This window comes from Enhydra lutris, unplaced genomic scaffold (genome assembly GCF_002288905.1).
Source record: "Enhydra lutris kenyoni isolate GAN:26980312 unplaced genomic scaffold, ASM228890v2 scaffoldscaffold7, whole genome shotgun sequence".
NCBI lineage: Eukaryota > Metazoa > Chordata > Mammalia > Carnivora > Mustelidae > Enhydra > Enhydra lutris.
This window is the reverse complement of record NW_019154091.1, coordinates 29,165,504-29,187,257: the sequence shown is the minus strand read 5'-3', so window position 1 is coordinate 29,187,257 and position 21,754 is coordinate 29,165,504. Positions and strand designations below refer to the sequence as shown.

General features: G+C 37.9%; 1 protein-coding gene across 2 annotated transcripts in view; it reads left to right on the top strand.

The window, feature by feature from the left end:
- The first annotated feature begins 6,342 nt into the window (after positions 1-6,342).
- The window catches only part of LOC111142068 (transmembrane protein 19), a 16,612-nt gene continuing 1,200 nt past the window's right edge, over positions 6,343-21,754 (top strand). The window contains exons 1-6 of one of the 2 annotated variants that reach the window (XM_022495017.1): positions 6,349-6,487; positions 6,639-6,761; positions 8,634-8,747; positions 19,091-19,228; positions 19,636-19,890; positions 20,715-20,924. In XM_022495017.1, the coding sequence (XP_022350725.1) occupies positions 6,674-6,761; positions 8,634-8,747; positions 19,091-19,228; positions 19,636-19,890; positions 20,715-20,924 (805 nt within the window). In that variant the 5' untranslated portion in view covers positions 6,349-6,487; positions 6,639-6,673. Of the gene's footprint in view, positions 6,762-8,633; positions 8,748-19,090; positions 19,229-19,635; positions 19,891-20,714; positions 20,925-21,754 lie in introns of both variants that reach the window. The other variant, XM_022495016.1, reaches the window with a different exon arrangement.

Genomic DNA, 21,754 nt, shown 5'->3' with positions numbered 1-21,754 from the left:
CTGGGTTTTGTATTAATTGAACTATTACTGGCACTGTGATTTGGAAATTTTATAAGGAAAAAGTCTGAGGTACAAGAAAAATTCTGTTATTTAAACTTTCTGTGTCTGCTCACTAACAAAAGTGACAAAAGTCATGGCCTCCTTCATAAAAATATTAGCTTTTAAAATAGATTATAAAATATTTTGAAAATAATATTTTGAATGTGAAGTGCTCTTGAGTCATCTTTGAGTTACTTTGAGGCAAAGTAAGGCCTCAAGTAACTGAGACTAGAAAAACTGATAGCCAGTTGTATGTTGTAAAATAATGTAGACATTGTGATCTAGCTTTTACCTTAGTTAAACAAAAAGATATATTTATATTACTTTTTTCTCATAATAAAAATTCTACATTTTCAATTCTAAAATTGGTCCACTAATTAGGCAATATGATGCAAAGTTCCATGTTAGGAATACCTCCTCTACCCCCACTAATATTGTATGTATCAATATACATACCAAAACTCGTAAGCTTTTTTTTAACCCCAAAAGTCCACATTAGGATTTTATAACAGAAAAGCACTTACCATATTTTATCTTCACAATTTATAACTTAAAATGGGATCAATTTATTGTACCTATCAGCTTGTTTTTATCTCCCTTTTTAACAAGTCAAATAGAGCAACTGTGTCTTATAAGGGAAGGGAAATGTATTTTCTATAAAAATACATGTGTCTGATAACACTATGAAAATGCTAATTATTTTACAAAATAGAATATGAGAACTATGATAGTTGCCACTTGAACTAATTAAAGAGTTCACGTTATTTCACCAGATAAATTTTTAATTTTAGTAAGAATCCTTTCCTTTAAATAGCTTTGGGCAAATCACATTAAACTTATTAATGCGTAACCAAGTTATTCAGTCTTAGTTCAAGCTTCTGACATTACCATATGAAAGCAGCATGTATATGCTGAACCAAAATTGTTAGAAATTTTTTCCTTTAAGGTAATGGTCATTTTATTTTATAAAGAATTGGGGGGGATTGGGTTGTGTTTGTTTTGTTTTGTTTTTGGTGACATTTGCTTCGAGCTTAGCAGTAGTCTTTTTACAATATTAGCAACCAACCTTCCTTTCTTTCTTTCTTTCTTTCTTTTTTAAGATTTCACCTATTTATTTGACAGAGAGAGAGAGAGATCACAAGTAGGCAGAGAGAGGGTGGGAAGCAGGCTCCCCACTGAGCAGAGAGCCCCATGTGGGGCTCAATCCCAGGACCCTGAGATCATGACCGAGCCAAAGGCAGAGGCTCAACCCACTGAGCCACCCAGGTGCCCCAGCACCCTTTCTTTTAATAACAAATGCCTCCCAAGCAACTAGATTTCACAAAGGCAAAGGTAAGAAAAGTCTGTGTGGTTATCCTGGGGCACTTTAAACAAATATTTATGAAAATCCTCTTGTGAGTATTATAAACCTTCTTAGTCATTTTTTCTCAAATATTGGACATAGCTCCTTGAAATTGTCATTCTGTCTTTTTTTTCTAATATGGTTTCAAATATCTCTTCACTTACTGACCATAGCTTTTATACCTCAAAATAAGCTGAGCAAATAATCGTCTAAACCTAAACTGTGTTTTCCAAGTATAAATTCTCATGTGGTTCATCACCCCTACCCTATATAAAACAAAATACTAATTAATGCAGGCTTGTTCCCATCTACAATAGTATCTTGATATCTTAATATAACATTTTAAAAATCACAAAAATAAGACATAAAATACAAGCTTTTAGCAAAGTTAACTAGACTTCATTGTTATTTGAGACTACTGAATAAACTACCACTCAGTAATGTTAAAGTACATTTTTTTGGTGTTTTCTCCATGTCATTTTCATGTTACCGTCCTGATAACATGCTCCAAATTCTCCCTGAATCAAATTATTTCATTAACAAACATACATCTGTCTACCTTAAAACTAGTCTCATTCATAGAGAAAAACCTAAGTCTTTTTAAATCCTGTTTTCTGTTACTGATAAACTTATCAGTTTGACCACCTACCATAAAAATAAAGCAGCTCTTTTTCTTCTGCTGGACCCAACACATATCCTCTGTTCATTTTATATGTTATTCATTCTATGCCTGCTAGGCGCTAACCTCTATGAAGAACCAGCCAAGGGCTAATGACTTGATTCAAAGATGACATGATTATCTGCCCTTAAGTTCCTCAAAAGTCTTCTGAGAGAAAAATATATATATTTGTAATACAATATGATAAATGCTATTAAAGAAATCTATGTGAAGTGCTTTGGTAAATGCTGTTGAATTGGAATTTTAAAAGCATATAAACTTCAGACCTTTTTCCAAAAAACTTTTCCCTTGAAACAAAACTGATTTCTTCTTATGACTTACCAAAGGAGACAGAAGGATATCTGAATTGACCTGAATTATATACAGTGTTCTTTTAATGAGTTGTAAGACATTTTTCTCCTTGAAAACGAACATTGAACAAATTAGTTGTTAATGGTATCATTTTAACAGGAAAATACAACTAAATAAACTACTGTATCAGCCAAGTACTCAAGTTTATTTGACATTTGATATTTTTATAAAATAACAAACTTTGCTAAAAGATCTTTACAAATAATTTAGTTCAGAGTCTCAAGGTCAACAAATCACTACGGCATCCATTTGATGTCTTATTCTTTACAAATATTCTGTGCGGTAAGTAGCATTATCTCCAATTTACAAATGAAGAAATCCTTGTTAATGTTATTTATTTATTTAGATGTTTAAAATGTGCCAAGCGGCACAAAGGATAGAAGTGCCAGCAATCTAGGAGGTGCAATCCTAGATTGAGCAATGGTCTCCAGCCTTCAAATCCTCTGCTTTGCCCTCCACATTATAACTCCCATCCAACATATGAATCATGTTACTAAAGTAGGACAAGTCGTGTGTCTCAAAAAACTAAAATAAAAAAATTTATATATGTAGTTAAGATCATCTATGAAATCACTGTAGATCTTTTCTAGGTAGATTTTATAATGTTGGTATATTATCTCAGTTCTCAATGTTAGAATACGGGTAAATTTTAATTTTGGTGTAATAGAGAAAATAGTTCATCTTTATGCCTGAATATGGGATTCTGTAGGTATTTAGACAGTTGAAAACTTCCTAAAATTAATGATTTTATAATGTATATTAAACAATTACTATTGTATTCTGAGAATGTTATTAAAAATTTTTTATAAGGAAATTACTGTCATGACTTTTTTTTTTTTTTAACAAAATACACATGAATAGCTCTGTGGAAGTCTTTCCCTTACATGGACCCACTAAAATATTTCTGTAAAAATCCTTTACCCTAAATTGAAGCAAACTGTAAACAGAATAGGGATTATGTAAAAACTAGAAGAAGAATTATCATTTTTATTTTCATGGCTCAAGTTATATCTAAGCATGCATTATAGTTTATTTGCAGTGGTTTTTTCGGGGGGTTTTTTTTGTTGTTGTTGCTTTTGCTGTTCTTTTTTAAGATTTTATTTATTTATTTGGGAGAGAGAGCACAAGAGCATGAGCCAGGGTGGGAGTGTGAGAGCAGAGGGAGAAGGCCAAGCACGGAGCACAGAGCCCAACACAATGAGCGCAGAGGACCTGGAGATCATGACCTGAACCGAAATCAAGAGTTGGACAACTAACTAACTGAGCCACCCTGTGCCACTGCACTGTTTCATACTGGTTATGCAATCTAAACCAGATATACAAAGGGCTATAAAAATTCTGTCTCTCCCAACAATAATTCAGAGGCTCACACAAAGATTTATTTGTAAATACAATTACCAAAGCATGATTTTAATAACAAAACAGGAAATAAGATGTGATTTTTTTAGTTTTATTTTTCTTTAAGACTTTATTTGACAGAGCACAAGCAGGGGGAGCAGTAGAGGGAGAGGGAGGAGCAGGCTCCTGGCTGAGCAGGGAGCTCGACGCAGGGCTCAAGCCTAGGACTCGGATCATGACCCGAGCCAAAGGCAGACCCTTAACAACTGAGCTACCCAGGTGCCCCATAAGATGTGATTTTTTTTACATTCATTTTTTAATTTGACACTTTAATTCAAAAAATACTATATTAATATTCACTAAAAGACAATGAGCAAACTAGGATGAACCAAACAAGGTCTCTGTCCTCAAGACTACTGGAAGGAAATATTCCATTTGTTTACTCCTGCTCCCTACACTCTTCCTAATGTCCTTTACAATGAGTCAAATCTAATATAAGAAATCAGTCTTCAGATTGCTGCCTAGGCTTTTAAAACTTGTGCTCCAAAGGTTGAAAAAGAAAAACTTTTGAGTTTAATATCAAGAAAGGTATGTAGGATGCCTGGATGGCTCTGTTAGTTAAGCAACTGCCTTCAGGTCTGGTCATGATCTTAAGGTCCTGAGGTTGAGCCCTGAGTTGGATTTCCTGCTCAGTAGAGAGTCTGCTTCTCTCTCCTGCCCCTATTCTCAACTCGTGCTTGCTCACTCTCATAAATGAATGGATAAAATCCTTAAAAAAAAAAGAAAAAAGAAAGCAGGTATGTGCCTATCTCTTAGGTGAACTTTCAGCTTGTTTAGATACAATATTTCAAACCTTATCTCTAACTCTTCTCCATTCTCTTGGACTTCCTATTTTCATGCTCTCCTTAACCAACTACAAGTGCCCTTCCCTCAGCTTGGTCACTTAAATTTGTCATCTTTCATGTCTTAGCCCTGACAATCCCTCTTTCTATGACACTTCCCTTAGCATACTGAAGTGACATTAACCCTACCCAATTATCTGGTGTGACTGATATTGGCCAGTCAACTTGCTGAGGTAATTCAATTATTTATCTGTACCAAGCAGAATGAGACAAAAATAAAGTGAGCACATAATTTCTTCAGGAAGACCATATATAAATGTAGTCAAATAAGATGGACACTACTATTTAATCCCACTTCACAGTTAATTAGATTTCTTACCAAAGAAAAGGATGTTAAGTTGTCTTGGCATGTTACTTAAATTTAGAATTGTGTGTTTTTAAAAAGTACTCAGTAGTTAAAAAACAAACAAACAAACAAAAACTACTTTTCAAAGAAAAAGTACTCTGGATTAAAAAACATTTGGGTACTACACCTGAAACTCATTTGCCTCCTCCTCTTACATTGTCAGCAATCGAATGAAAAAATTCAGATATGTCATAATTATCACTTAATTTTAACCCAGGCACACAAGTTAATTTCAAATGCGACATAAGCCACAAGGTTCAAACTTGATGTTAACAAGACATTCTGTTTTCTAAATGAATTGACTGAAGGCACACACTTAAAATGAGAGGTGTAGGAACAGAGTTCCACAATGTAAGTGGTGTCACGACAATAAATTTGAGCTCAATAGTAGGAACTATGCCCCACTTTATCTTTACATCTCCAGCAACCAGCAGTGTCCCTATATTTAGCACCTATAATGTGCTAAACAGTGTCATTTTAAATAATGTTCTCAGTCATGAAATTGCTCCTCCAAAACAATATATCCCCTTTCCCCTTAAAAAAAAAAAAAAAAAAAAAATCCATAATATTAGGTGCCCCTGGGTGGCTCAGTGGGTTAAGCCTCTGACTCTTGGTTTCAGCCCAGGTCATGATCTCAGGATCCTTAGAGCAAGCTCCGGGCTCATCAGGGAGTCTGCTTGAGGTTCTCTCTGTCCCTCCCTCCACTGTGCTCTCTCTCTAAAACAAATCAATAAATCTTTTAAAACCATATTATTATATGGCATGAACTTTTTATAGATGAAAAAGCATTCAATTACGGTTGAAATGGACTTACTGGGTTTAAATTCACTTGCACTCCTGTTTTCTATTCCTACCCTAGTGGTAGTTTCAATCTTCCCTGTCTGAGTATGTTCTCAAATGCAAGATTCTAAGACTCCAGGTCACTATTCAGAGGAGAACTTCAAACCCTGGAGCCCTTGGGTGCTTCTGCTAAGCCGCAGTCCTTGGAGCCGCCTTTTAAATGCTCACGTGAGTGAAGCCACGCCCTTAGATGGCGACAGCGCATGCGCGCAGGAAGCGGAGACGCGATTCGGCGTGTAGGTGAGCTTCAGGGTTCTCGGCCTGGGGGTGTGGACCTGAACTTTGGGGCGGTTCCCGCGGCTGTTGCGACGGGACCGCACCCCACCGCCCAGGGCTCACCCTCGGAACCTACCCTGGTTCTGGCTGCGCGCCTTGTCTCTGTGCGACCGACGCCCCGCCTCCACCCCCACCCCCCACCCTCGACCCCGCGTCAGCGCGTGGGCGTGTGGTGGAGGCGGAGCCCGCTATCCCAGCTCCGGCGATTGGCTGATTCCGCTTTCCTTTCGCCTTCCTGGCAGCGGAGCTCAGGTGTGAAGTGACCGTGGGTGTAGGACCCAGCGCTCGGAAGGAATGAGCTTTGCTTTTCCAGTGAGACCTTAACATCGCTCACAGGAGTTTGAACTATCCGTCAGCCGCGGTTTCCAGAAATAGTTAGGATTTATGTTATTTTTGCGGTCGGTGGAAGATGTTGGCATTTATGTTTGCCTCTGGGAAATTTTTACTGGCAACTTAAACGACTTATTTTTCCCTAGAAACACTATTCTGTCCCTCAAGGGCTCATGTTGTTATTTTCCATGACAGGTCCTGACGACAATATTTGCAAAAAGTATATAAAGATGATAACCAATATAGTTATATTGAGCCTGATCATTTGCATTTCTTTAGCTTTCTGGATTATGTCTATGACTGCAAGCACCTATTATGGTAAGTATGAATGTTCTGAGTTGTTTTCCTCTAATCTAATTGGTGGAATTGAACATTGTATCATTAATGAAATCCAAAACTTGTGTCTTATGAGTGGTTATAAATTATGTTTTCCTAACTTCCACAGCCTGAATTTAATTTACCAACATTAAAATATAAACACTGCTTTGAAGATTTAAAAACCTTTAATAAAGGCTGCTTCTGATAATACTGGTTAAACATTTCAAAATACATTTCTACGTTGTGTGTAGTTATTACATCTACATGAGAAATAAGTGAAATGAAATACAGTTTTGTAAACCAATTGCAGTGATGCTTTTAGTAAGAATGTAAGTAGTTTATCAGTTTTAAATATCCTGTAAAAATAGCAATAAAAATAAAAGGTGGTATAATGTTTACATTTGGAGTTTTGGAGGATTTGTCTGGTCTTTGGTCACTTCAAAAGAACAGACATCTTTTTAAAATCTGAAGCCCCACTTTATAAGATATTCTGGACTCAAGCCTAGACAGTTTTGAATACTCCTTAGAGTTTAAGTATGCCTTTACAGAAATTTCCTTGGTACTCCTATAAAAATGGAATTCTGTTCAGCTGAGAGGAAAAAGTGAGAGTGAGAAAGGGATTGCCGTTTCAGACCTTAGCCTTTTTCAGAGACATGTGAATAATCGAATGAGTGGTGTTCAGGTTCAGAGGCTTTCAGACTTATTCATTCATAATGATTCACAGTAGAGCGTGAGGGTTTGAAGAGAAGAGGTATGAGAGGAAATTCTCGTTTGTGCTATTATTTTTTGTTTGTTTGTGCTATTATTAAGTCTGACTTGAACTCAATGGAATAAACCTGGATTTATAAACCAAAGTGTCCCTCTGGAACCAGGCACCTGATTTTGCATCTTAAACACACAAGAATTTTGTTCATTTTCAGAAGTAGAATTTTTGTTTTTGAACATTTGGCCTGCTTTGCCTTCCATTTTCCCATTTTTGATAGAAATGTGGGCCATAGCAATAGTTCACATTTTTCGTCACTGTACTTAACTTAGTCTTGGTGTGTAGGAGTCTGTTAGGAACTGTGGGGATTTTAAACGAGAAAGCTCTGACCTGTCTAAAGAAGGTGGTCTCTCTCCACTGTGGTCAATTCTGCCATGTGGGCCTGAGCATCCAGTTTTTAAAACAGAAGCCAAGGTTCTGGGTTTTTATATGAAATCTCCTAATCTTTAAATATTGACTCCCAACTCTTTGAAAGCATTATGCTAGCCAAACAAACAAACAAAAACATCTGTGAGGTGAATGCGACCTTTGGAAAAATCAGTTGCTAATTGTTGAATAGAGGTGTGTAGCCTGTAAGAATGTTACTTTAAAAAATAAATCTCTCTAAAAAGCAGAAAGAGGAATAATTGAATCCTGCTAAGAAAGTAGTTTGTTCTGTACAATTCTTTTTTTTTTTTTTTTAAGATTTTATTTATTTGACAAAGACCTAGTGAGACGGGGAACACAAGCAGGGGAAGTGGAAGCAGGGAGCCTGATGTGGGGCTCAATCCCAGGACCCTGGGATCACAACCCCAAAGGTAGACACTTAACAACTGAGCCACCCAGGCGCCCCATGCTCTGTACAATCCTTGAGATTTAATACATGCCTCCTTTTCAAAACAGTGGGGAACAAGATATATATTTCAAATCTCCAAATATGTATGAAGTACCAAAACTTAGTACTTACTTGGTAATTTCCCAAAATAACTGTCTCTCTGGAAATACACAAATCTTAACATATTTTACTTTGGTGACTTCATCTCGGTTTCTCTGCTTATGATAGTATTTTAATCCAGAATGCAGTTATCAAAGCTTATAGCCAAGACTTACCTGTAAATTTAATTTTTTAGGTAATTTACAGCCTGTTTCTCCTTGGCGTTGGCTGTTTTCTGTTGTTGTTCCTGTTTTGATCGTCGCTAATGGCTTTAAAAAAAAAAGTCTAGACCACAGTGGGGCTTTAGGAGGTATGTTTTTCTTTTAACTGTTTGTGTAATAAGTGCTTGCTTATATAATTTAAACTCATGTTTTCTAAATTCTGAACTTATGAGACTATAAATCCCATTATGCATTTTAGACAATGATAAAGTTGTTCCTCAGCATTCGTATTCTGTCAAAATTTCAGATACTGATATACTCAGTGCAATGTACAAATTTAACTTTCAATTGATATCAAGTGGATTAATAGGATAGATTTTTTAGTTCCTTGATTATTTTGCTCTTTCAGTTGTATTAAATTACCTGCTGTCAGAAACATTGGAACACTCCTGGTAGGTGTACAGTAGAGGAGCTGTTGGAAAGAACCATTCTAGGAATTGCTATTAGTAGCCTCAAACAAAGCAGTCCAAACTAAGTATCCTAGATTTATTTTTCATAACTGAGTTAGGGATAGGCCAGATTTTTGTTCTTTTAGGACATATTTATTGAGTACTTACTATATGCCCCTCTTTTGGAAACTGGGGATATGGCTGTGAACAAGGCCAAGATTTCAAGTTCTGGTGGAACTTTTATTCTTTATAACAGTTAGGTAACAAAATACATAAAACTTTTTATATAATGATAAATTTTATGAGAAAAATTAAGATAATAAAGTGTGTATGTTAGGGAATGTGGGCGTTCTTTTGTATATAGGGTCAAGCATAACCCTTTACTCTAAGGAGGTAGTTTTGAACCAAAACTTGAAGAAGCTAGCAGTGAGAAGGTCTGAGACAAGCATGTTCCAAGCTGACAGAATAACATGTGTAAATACCCTGACATATACTCTGGCTTATTTAGGTATGAGAATAGACTCATTTGACTGGAAAATACTTAAAAAAAAAAAGGGGGGGGGAACATAGAAAATTAAAGAAATAGGCAAGGACCAGGTAGGTAATAAGGAGTCTTGGACACAGTAAAGATTTTTTTTTTTAAGATTTATTCATTTTAGCAAAGAGAGCGTGTGTGTATGAGTAAGAGCTCAAACAAGGGAGGGGCAGAGGGAGAGAGAGAGTCCCAAGCAGACTCCCCACTGAGTACAGAGCTTGATGCAGGGCTGACCCCAGGACTCTGAGGTGATGACCTGTGCTGAAACTGATGCTCAACCAACTGAGCTACTCAGGCGCTCCATAGTAAAGATTTTATTCCAAACTAGGTGGAATCTCCCCTGCCTCAAATCAAGGGGGTGACATGATCTGATGTGACATCAGGACTTTCATATAATGCTAGTGTTATAAGCCCCAAGCCATGAGGATTCCCCCTCAAATACGACATGCAGGATGAGATCACTACAGAATGACGTTTATTTGTTTGTTTATTTATTTTTAAATACTTTACCCATTTGACAGAGAGAGACACAGTGAAAGGGGAGTTGGAGTGGGAGAAGCAGGCCTCCCGCCAAGCAGGGAACCTGACTCGAGGCTTGATCTCAGGATCCCAGGATCATGACCTGAGCCAAAGGCAGACACTAAATAACTGAGCCACCCAGGTGCCCCCAGAATGACAATTATTTAGAACTGGGAGGTCTTTTTTTTTTTTTTTTTTTTTAGATTTTATTTATTTATTTAGAGAGAGCATGCGCTTGGGGACAGAGGGACAGAGGGAGGGGGGAAAGAAAATCTTAAGCAGACTCTGTGCTGAGTGCGCAGAGCCCAACACAGGGATCCATCTCACGACCCTGAGATCTTGACCTGAGTGGAAATCAAGAGTCGGTCACTTAACTAACTGAGCCATCCAGGCGCCTTTCCTAGAAGCGTGCCTTCATGTTGAAGCCATCTACCCAACCTTCAAAATACTGCTACTGGTCATTGGTCCTAATTTAGCACTGTAAACACACTGCTGCCTCTGATCTCATTGAGAGATTATTTCGAGAATAAGGAGGATCACATGAAGGGACGTATGGGAATGTGACTATAAACTGTAAAGCACTGAGTAGATGATTTGTTCGAAGGAGGTATTATATAGTCCACTTATTCATTGTGTTCCTTTGAACTCAGTATGGACAGTCTGTCATTGGATTTTTGGCTTGACAAGTTTTATTATTTTTTAAAGAATATATTTACTTATTTGTCATCGAGCAAAAGCAGAGGGAGCAGCACGCTGAGGGAGCAGCAGGCTCCCTGCTGAGCAAAGAGCCCAATGTGGGCCTCGATCCCAGAACCCTGGGATCATGACCTGAGCCAAAGGCAGATGCTTAACCAGCTGAGCCACACAGGCATCGCTTGACTTGACAAGTTTAAATTTAATTTCACTTACCAGGACTATTCAGCTTGGTGGCTTACTGGTTTTTTTCCCAGTCATCCATTCAACAGGTGTATTGTTAGGGTCTCCTATATGCCACATACTTTTCTCGGCACCTAGGATTTAGTGATAAAATGGATAAAAATCCCATTGTCAGAGAGCTTACTGTTTTAGTCAGGGGACACAGATGATAAAAGAGATGGGTTTGAGGCATTTAATCCCCAGAGCTATATGCTGTAAGTGTAGTGGAAATGCACGCAAATGGAGAATTGTCTAGAAAGGCCAGTGGTTGTGCTTCGTGTGATTTCACAAGAGTGGCCTTGCTTTTTTTAAGTCACCAAATTGTGTCTGGTGTTCAGTCTTTCTGAAATAAAAGCGTCATTTTGTCAGATAGGCAGAGCTGATCAGACCTAATAAAACCAGTTTCTGTTGCTCATTGTCTCATGGGACTGGTATATGAGTCAGAGTTCAGACATAGTTAGGAGTTGCAGAAAGTACCAAGGTATTTTTAGACTACATGAAAGAAATCATTCTTTAAAAGTACATTGCCTTAAGTTTATTTCTTCATTCTGAACCTGTCATCACCATGAACATTGATCATTTCATGTGGTATTTCAAGGTGATTGAAGTAAAAAGGATGTAGATGATTTGTAGCAGATGCTTAACTGACTGAGACGCCAACAGAAAGACTTTCTACAGAAATAGAAAGCTGGTCCCCTGTTCTATTATTTAAGAAAATACTATTTAATACTAAACACCTGTTGAATGTCTGTTCCATTAATAGTTTTGTTTAACATGTTAACAAAAATCTTTATATAACAAAACAATATATTTATCTTAAGAGTTATAGAGAATGGAAGTTATTTTTTTTTGTTTTGTTTGTTTGTTTCCATTTTAACCAGGCTTCACGTTCAACACAGGGCTTGAACTCACGACCAGAAGATTAAGAGTTGCGTGCTCTACTGACTGAACTAGCCAGGCCTAAGAATGGAAATTGTTAATGATAAAGTTAGTCAGGGATGGAAGAATTTGTACTTAGAAATACAAGCAGGCAGCCTGGACAGGGCCGCACGAGGTAACAGTGGCTTAGTGTGGTTGTCACATTTTAGGAAGCCGGTCCCCAGCCCTGCAGGGCCAGAGGTGGATTCTCTTCAGACCCCCTACCCCAAACTGGAAGTTTAGTCTTAAAGCACCCAAACTTGTAAGAGACTAATTAACAAAGAATGTAAATTTCTTCAGTGCCACTGATCCGTGTGCTCAACAGCAGAGTTAGCACATTCTCTCCCCAAAAGGAGGTCTATAAAATTATTTAAAAAGTGCTTATAAAAGGGCACCTGAGTGGCTCAGTTAGTTAAGTGTCTGCTTTCAGCTCAGGACATGATACCTGGGTCCTGGGATCGGGCCCCATGTTGGGCTCCCTGCTCCAGGGAGCCTGCTTCTCCCTCTCCCTCTGCCCTTCCCCCTGCTTGTGCTCTCTTTCTCGTTCTCTCTGTGTGTCAAATAAATAAATAAAAGCTTAAAAAAAAGTGCTTATGGGGTGCCTGGCTGGCCTAGTAGAGTATGTGACTCTTGCTCTTGGGGTTGAATTCAAGCCCCACTTTGGGCAAAGAACTTTAAAAAAAAAATGTGCCTATCAGTTGGAAAGAACACTTAGAGAATGCTACCTGTTATGTAAAGAAGAAAGGAAGATAAAAAAACATGCATTATATATACTTTATAAAAAGAAACACAGTAATGATATGCTAAGAAACAATAAAGTTTGTTATCTACAAAGAATGGAGGGAGAGCAAAATGTGGAGGGAGAGAGGGGCAAAGGGACCTGGGAGGAAGTGACCCTTTTCTTAGTATACGTTTTTGTGTAAGTTTGACCTTTGAAAGCATGCTAGTGTTCTACATATTTAAGAAAGAAAATAGTAAGGATGGGAAAAGGGGGAATCTAAAATTGAAAGCAAACTAAAACAAATGAACCCAACTGTATTTTGAATCAATACTATAAGCATACTGGAGGGAAAAAAAGAAAACTTAGGAACATAACATTTAACTATATTCCTTCAGTCTTAGATTAAGGGAAGGGGAGAATGCCAAACAAATCCTAAATTATTTTAGTGTGGTTCTAAAAGTTTTAAATGTGATAGGGGATTGAGAAAAATGAGTGAAATTAGCATTGTTGTTTGAAACCAGGTTCTTACCATGGAAAGAAGCATTCAAATGTGGAATGGGGAAAAGCAAGAGAAAACCTGCAGAGATGGATTGTAGTTGGAGTTATTGGTGTGATCTTGTGATTTCTAAAATACGTGTGTGTGTATATATATACATGTATATATGCATATTTATATGCATGTGTGTATCCCTTGTGTTCGTGTGTGTGTGTGTGTGTGTGTGTGTGTGTGTATTCACTTGCCCTGTCCACAAAAATCAAATATACCCCAGTAGCAAAGAACACACTGTGAGCCTAGATCTTGACCCTCAATATCCTTCCCCACTAAAATGTACCAAAACTCCTTAGAGAAATGACCGGTTCCAGGACTGGGAAAAACTGGGTTTGGGAAGAGGTTAGAGAGTCTTGTTACACCAGAAAGAAAGAAAATGTGAGAAAGAAGAAAAAATGTGGGTTTATGTCATATGGTTCAGAAGTGAGCTTATCTATTTTGTCTGGTATTAGTGTAGCCACTTCTGCTCTCTTTTGGTTACTGTTTGCATGGAATATCTTTTTCAGTCCTTTTACTTTAAACCTTTTACTTTAAACCTTTAAGTCTCTATAGAGTTAAAGTGAGTTCTTTATAGACAGCATTGGACTATGTGTTTTTATTTCATTTTGTCATTCTGTGTCTTTTGATTGAAGGATTTCATCCCCTTACATTTACTTTTTTTTTTAAGACTTTTTTTTAAAGTAATCTCTGCATCCAATGTGGGGCTTGAATTTACAGCCCCAAGATCAAGAGTTACATGCTCTACCAACTGAGCCAGCCAGGCACCCTTATTCCTTAGAATTAAAATAATTACTAAGGAGAAACTTATTTCTGTCATTTTGCTATTTGTTTCTCTTTATCTGTTTCTTTCATAGTTTTTTTTTTGTTCATTTCTTATATTAGTGCTTGTTTAGTGTTTAATTTTTTGTAGTTAAATGTTTGAATTCCTTTTTTCATTTCCTTTTGTGTATATTTTACAACTGTTTTCTTTGTGGTTCCCATGACAATTACATATAACATCCTAAAGTTATAACATTCTTATTTGAATATTTACCAGCATAACATCAATAACAAACTCTCTTAATTTCTTCTGTACTTTTTTTTAAGATTTTATTTATTGGGGCACCTGGGTGGCTCAGTCAGTTAAGTGTCTGCCTTCAGCTCAGGTGGTGATCCCAGGGTTCAGGGATCAAGTTCCACATTGGGTTCACTGCTTAGTGGGAAGCCTGGTTCTCCCTTTTCCTCTGCCACTCCCCTTGCTTGTGCTTTCTCTCAAATAAATAAATACAAAATCTTAAAAAAAAAAAAAAGATTTTTTGAAAATAGAGCTACCCTATGACCCAGCAATTGCACTACTGGGTATTTACCCTAAAGATACAAATGTAGTGATCCGAAGGGGTACGTGCACCCGAATGTTTATAGCAGCAATGTCCACAATAGCCAAACTATGGAAAGAACCTAGATGTCCATCAACAAATGAATGGATAAAGAAGATGTGGTGTGTATATACAATGGAATACTATGCAGCCATCAAAAGAAATGAAATCTTGCCATTTGTGACAACGTGGATGGAACTAGAGGGTATTATGCTTAGCGAAATAAGTCAGTCAGAGAAAGACAACTATCATATGATCTCCCTGATATGAGGAAGTCAAGAAGCAACATGGGGGGTTTGGGGGATAGGAAAAGAATAAATGAAACAAAATGGGAGGGAGACAAACCATAAGAGACTCTTAATCTCACAAAACAAACTGAGGGTTGACGGGGAGAGAGGGGGAGGGAGAGGGTGGTTGGGTTATGGACGTTGGGGAGGGCATGTGCTATGGTGAGTGCTGCGAAGTATGTAAGCCTGGTGATTCACAGACCTGTACCCCTGGGACTAATAACACATTATATGTTATTTTTTTTTAAAGATTTTATTTATTTATTTATTATTTATTTATTTTTAGATTTTATTTATTTTTTGAGAGAGAGAGACAGCACAAACAGGAGATGGAGAGAGAGAATCTCTCTTTTTTTTAAAGATTTATTTGAGAGAGAGAGTACAAGTGTATGTCAGTTGGGGAAGAGACAGAGGGAGAGGAAGAAGCAGACTACTCTGGTGAGCAGGGGAGCTTGATGCAGGCTTGAACCCAGGACCCTGGGATAATGACCGGAACTGAAAGCAGGCATTTAACTGACTGAGACACCCAGGTGTCCTGGAGAGAGCGAATCTCAGGCAAACTCCTTGCAGAGTGTAGAGCCCGATACGGGGCTTGATCCCAGGACCCTGAGATCATGACCTGAGCTGAAACCAAGAGTTGGATGCTTAACTGACTGCACGACCCAGACACCCCTCTCCTTTACTTTTGAAAAATGATTTGGCTGGATATAAGCTTCTTGTTTGACAGATTTTTTTCCTTTTCTTTTCACACTTTGAGTATATCAGCCCAGTACCTTCTGGCCTCTGGCCTCTGGCCTTCTGGCCTCCAGCCTTCTGGGCTCCAGAGTTTCTGATAAGAAACCTGTTGATAATCTTTTTTTTTTTTTTTAAAGATTTTATTTATCCATTCGACAGACAGAGATCACAGGTAGGCAGAGAGGCAGGCAGAGAGAGGAAGGGAAGCAGGCTCCCTGCCGAGCAGAGAGCCCGATGCGGGGCTCGATCCCAGGACCCCGGGATCACGACCTGAGCCGAAGGCAGAGGCCCCAACCCACTGAGCCACCCAAGTGCCCCAACACCTGTTGATAATCTTATTGAGGATCCCTCATATGTGATAAGTTGCTTACCTCTCTGTTTTCAAGATTGTCTTTGTCTTTGAACAGTTTGGTTATAACGTGTCTCAGTGTGGCTCTCTTTGAATTCATTCTACTTGGAGTTTGCTAGGCTTCTTTCTTGTATGTTTATATGTATGTCTTTCATCAAACTTTGGAATTTAAAAAAAAAACTTGGTAAGGTTTCAGCCATTATTTCTTCAAATAATTTCTCTGCCCCCTTTTCCTTCTCTTTTCTCCTTCTGGGCTTTCCCACATGTGTGTTGTTCTCCTTAATGGTGTCCTATATGTCCCACAGGCTCTGTTCTCCTTTCTTCATTCTTTTTTCTTTCTGTTTTTCATATGGGATCATTTCCATTGCCTGTCTTCAAGTTTGTTGATTCTTTCTTCTCCCTGCTCTAATGTGCCTTTGAATCTCTACTGAGTTGTTTTCAACTCCAGTATTCCTTTTCAGTTTCTCTTTAGATTTCTATCTCTTTATTAGTATTTCTATATTGTCCCATATTGTTCTCTTGACTTTCTTCATGTCTGCTTTTAGTTCTCTGAGCATCTTTAAAACGGTTGAAGTCTTTGCTTAGTAGGTCCACCATCTGGCCTTCCAGTCTCCATTCATTTTTTTTTTTTTCCCTTTGAGTGGGTCATACTTGTCTGTTTCTTCATATGCTTCATGATATTTTTGTTGAAAACTGGACATTTAAATCTAACAGTGTGGCAGCTCTGGAAATCAGAATTTCCTCTGTCCCCAGGGTTTGCTCTTTTTCATTTTGTTTTGTCTTGCTTTTGATTGTCGCAGCTGTCTTTGTGCCAGGGATTACCTTGATGTGTAAACCTAAGATCTTCCCAGTCTTTTTTGAGCCTATACCTTTCCCTGGGTATGCACTATCACCTTCTAATTTTCCCCATAAATGGAGTTTCTTTTGAATGTCCTAGTCTTTAATGTCTGGCTTTCCAAAGGAGGAAAAACAGAAAAATGAAGGGGGGTTAGCATCAGTCTTTTAAATCCTTTGGAAGTCTCTTCAGCCAGACAAGAAAGGGCTTGTAACAGTTGGGGGGTGAAGTGTAATAACAGCTGCCAGCCTCTATGTCTATACCTCCATAATCAGAAGCAGCAATCATTGATCAGAATACAAATACGTGCCTGGGTGACTTAGTTGTTAAGCATCTGTCTTTGGCTCAGGTAATGATCCCAGGGTCCTGGGATCAAGCCCTGCACTGGGCTCCCTGCTTGGTGGGAAGTCTGCTTCTCCCTCTCCCACTCCTCCTGCTTGTGTTCCCTCTTTTACTGTGTTTCTCTGTCATATAAATAAATGAAATCTTTAAAAAATATCAAATCCTGGTATGTGGACGATAAGTCTTTCCTGCCCAACCTGGCTCCCACAAGCTGTGTGCAGACTGCACCTGCAGTTCCTGCCCTGCCTGCCATGGGACTGGGAGTGGGAGATGGGTAGGAGGCTACACTGTTAAGAAGTGAAATTGACCAAAGTTTAGTGCAGTTTCCCCTCCAAGCCTTCCTTTGAAAGTTATAAGCCTTCAGTAGACTCCAGAGTTCCAAAACAGTTTTGTTAGATTCTTCCAGTGCAATTGTTGTCTAGGTGGGAAGACAGATTTCCTGGTGCTTCCTACTCTTCTGTCTTCCCCAAATCCTCTGTTCCATTCATTTTTGTAGTATTAACTAACCATTGTGGTAATAGAAACAAGAGTACTCTGCTGCTTAACCACCAATTTTACTCTAAGAACATTTTCAAAATTTGTAACAAAGGCCTTTAAAGATTATCTGAGTCATTCCAGTGGGGTGTTGGGAGGCGCAGAGGGAGAGGGAAAGAATCCCAAGCAGGCTCCATGCCCAGAGCCTGACATCCAGGGCTCGATCTAACCACCTGAAATCATGACCTGAACCCAAATCAAGACTCTGACACTTAACCAATTAAGCCACCTAGGTGCTCCTATCTGAGTAATTTAAGAAGCTAATTCCAGGGTGCCTGGGTGGCTCAGTCATTAAGCGTCTGCCTTCAGCTCAGGTCATGATCCCAGGACCCTGGGATCGAGTCCCACATTGGGTTCCCTGCTTGGCAGGAAGCCTGCTTCTCCCTCTCCCACTCCCCCTGCTCATGTTCCCTCTCACTTTGTCTCATCCTGTCAAATAAATAAAATCTTAAAAAAAAAAGAAGCTAATTCAGATATGCATCTTTTCTATATAATAACCTATAGGGGAGCACATGGCTGGCTCAGGTAGTTGAACATCCAACTCAATTTTGGTTCAGGTCATGATCTCAGGGTTGTGAGATCAAGCCCTGTGTCACGCTCCACACTCAGCTAGGAGTCTGCTCCTCTCCTTTACCCTCTGCCTCTACCCCCACCCCACCCACTTGCACATGCAATCGTGCATGTGCACAATCTTGTTTGTTCTTCTGATTAGACTGTAGGTATTATAAGCCTTCCTTGAAATTGTTCACTCATGGAAAAATGAAGGATGTCCCCTTTCTTCTTTGTCCAAATAAAAGAAAAAAAAAAAAAAAGTCTAAAAATCTGAAATCACATTTACATAAAGTATTCCATTTTTGATTCCACATAAAATCCAGGATTATTTTGGTAGATTTACATATTAAAACATAACTAAGAAACACTATCTCCATCTTCTCACATAGTTTATGAGGCTCAACAAAAGGGCATTTGAAAGTTTTTTGAAAAGCATGAAAAGCTAGCCTGTAAGTGGAAAAAAAAGATCCAGGCTATGAAGGGAAAATATAAAAATTAGAAGCTAGAAAGACTATACAATCTAAACCTCCCTGGGAGATCCACAGTTAATTTGGAAAGTTAGCTATCTATCCAAATATTATATATAAATCACTACTATTTATTGTGTTCTACAATTTGATTATAAAAAGTATGTCTATAATGATAACATACATTCATATATTTATAGTTTGTTTGAAAGGAGGTAAAAATATGGTAAAAAATTTTTATCTCAATTTAATCAAACCAGTTTTTAGTTTACTATTTGGTAATACCTGAATTGGCAAAAATGAAAATGTTTTGGAAATGTACATTTCAGGTCATAATGTAAAAAATAACTGAAAAAAGTTCCATTCTTTTTTTCACTGCATTAATGTATGGAATGAGTATAATTCTGTGTATGTATGTGTTTCTTTCAGGGCTTGTGGTTGGATTTATCCTAACCATTGCAAATTTCAGCTTTTTTACCTCTTTGATGATGTTTTTCCTTTCTTCTTCAAAACTCACTAAATGGAAGGGAGAAATAAAGAAGCGTCTAGATTCAGAATACAAAGAAGGTAAAATGAATTATGTTTGACATCACTTATAATTTATTTTACTTATAATTTATCACTTTATTTCATCCCAAGATACTATAAGCTTATAATCAGAACATGTTTAGACTGTTGAAATAGATAAATTTTGCATGAGATTAATTTTAAGTAGCCCCCTAATTTAGTTTATCCTTACTTCAGCACAATAGTAATATCCTTACAACAGCACAACAGCAGAATTTTAGAAGCATTAAAATCTATCATTATTCTAAAACAATATAGAATGTAAGCAAAGGTACCATTTGATTTGTAGTCATTATTAAAATTGTAGTAATTTTTCTTTCTTTAAACTTTAAGTTCCTGTAACTGCATGATTTTCCTTCTGAAGAGAAAACATTTCTTGTCCTTTTTATCCACTTGTTTGTTTGTAGGTGGGCAGAGGAATTGGGTTCAGGTGTTCTGTAATGGAGCTGTGCCCACTGAGCTGGCCCTGCTCTACATGGTAGAAAATGGCCCCGGGGAAATCCCAATAGATTTTTCCAAGCAGTATACTGCTTCCTGGATGTGTTTGTCTCTCCTGGCTGCACTGGCCTGCTCTGCTGGAGACACATGGGCTTCAGAAGTTGGTCCGGTTCTGAGTAAAAGCCCACCAAGGCTAATAACAACCTGGGAAAAAGTTCCAGTTGGTGAGTATTTAAGTTTCTTTAAGTTCATTTCATTAAAAAATGAAATGAACAAAAAAAAAATCTGACTTACTGTGTTTCTGACTTAAGAGACTGTTAAGAATTTTAGTCTCCTTAACTGGAAAATTGCTGTCGGCTATTAAATCGATGATAAATAATATTTGCAGGAAATGATAGCAAGTCCTAGATAAACAATACAGAAACACAGAGACGTATCAGGAGGAGAGGAAAAAGAAGAGAATGTTAGAGTGTTTCATGAGGACCTGGTATGTGGTTAGTGCTTTAACATAGATCTCAGTTCCCTGTTACTGTTAACTACTACTACTACTACTATATTGTTATCTTCGTCATCACCTCCCCTCCCTTTTTTCTTCCCTTCTCCTCCTTGTCTTTTTTCTCCCCTACTTTCTCTTCTTTTTCTTCTTCATGTCCTTTTCATTTTTTTCTCTTAATCATTATCATCATCCTCTTTCATACCCTTAATATTCATGTGAATCAGTTCTTTTATTATTTCCATCTTACTAACAAGGATATTAAGAGAAGTTAAGTAACTTCACTACAGTCACATAACTTAGAAATGGCAAAACTATGATTGAAATCAGGCAGTTTGGCTTCATGGAATCATTCCCTTGCATTGCTTAGAATGTCAGGAGTTACTGAGGAGAAAAGACTTCAAGTAGACTGTGGTCTTTGGATTGTATGAAAGAGAACCTTTTCTTCGATTGGTCTTGATAAGATAGGTACCAATTTTGTTTGTTTGTTTCCTTGATTTTATGTGTTTGTTGATTGTTAACTGGATTATTTTATGTTTTTTTTTTTTTCTTCAGGGACCAATGGAGGGGTCACAATGGTGGGCCTTGCTTCCAGTCTACTTGGTGGCACCTTTGTGGGCATCACGTACTTCCTCACACAGTTGGTTTTTGTTAATGATTTAGACATTTCTGCTCCCCAGTGGCCAATTATTGCATTTGGGGGTCTGGCTGGATTACTAGGATCAATTGTAGACTCATATTTAGGAGCTACAATGCAGTTTACTGGTAAGTATATCACTTTATTATTGCAACTTGTTGGTGTAGTAAATGGGAAAGAAATATGGGGGAGAAAAACATGGCAATGAAAACAGTCCCAAAGACAGAGGAATCAAGAGGCCAGGAATGACAAGATAGAGTCTTTTCTACAATTCTGATTAAAAAAAAATTTTTTTTTTGTTAAATTAATTGAAAGAGAACTAATTCCACAGAGCAATGAGTAGAAGCTGTTTGGGGTGGATAATAGTGCAGGAAACAGATACTTTTGCTTTGGGGACTTCACCTAATCCCAAGGAAAGCAGAACATTTGGGATCAGATCATTTTAATGCTCCACCTTCCATTTGTTTTCCAAATCCCTTTGAGAGAGAATTGTTGTACTACTCTGTACACATATGACCTGTTTTTCTACTGTGACATAATGCTTTCTGTCCCCACTGAATTTTTAGCCCCAACTCAAGGTATATGGGAGAGTTGGTTTTCCCCAGAATTTTCTATGCTTTGCTTCTGAGCTTTTACTTTATGCTTTTTGCTTTATGCTTTTGCTTCTGAGGCATTGTCATTTCACTGTACTGACATATTCTGTTAGGTGTGTATTTCCTCCACATTCTGACCAACCATGTTTTCTCCTTTGATTCATACAGGTAAGAGGCTGGGAGTTTGGGGAGTTTCCTTGTGTACAGTCCTTCCATTTCTCTTCATGTACCAAGATACTGTTCCTACCCTTCTGCTTTGCTCCCCACCTATCAGAATGTTTTTTCTTTCAGATTCATTTCTCTTATCTAAATACCAAGGAGGAAGCAGTCTGATTTTAGTTCAATATCAAGGTCACTAACTCTAT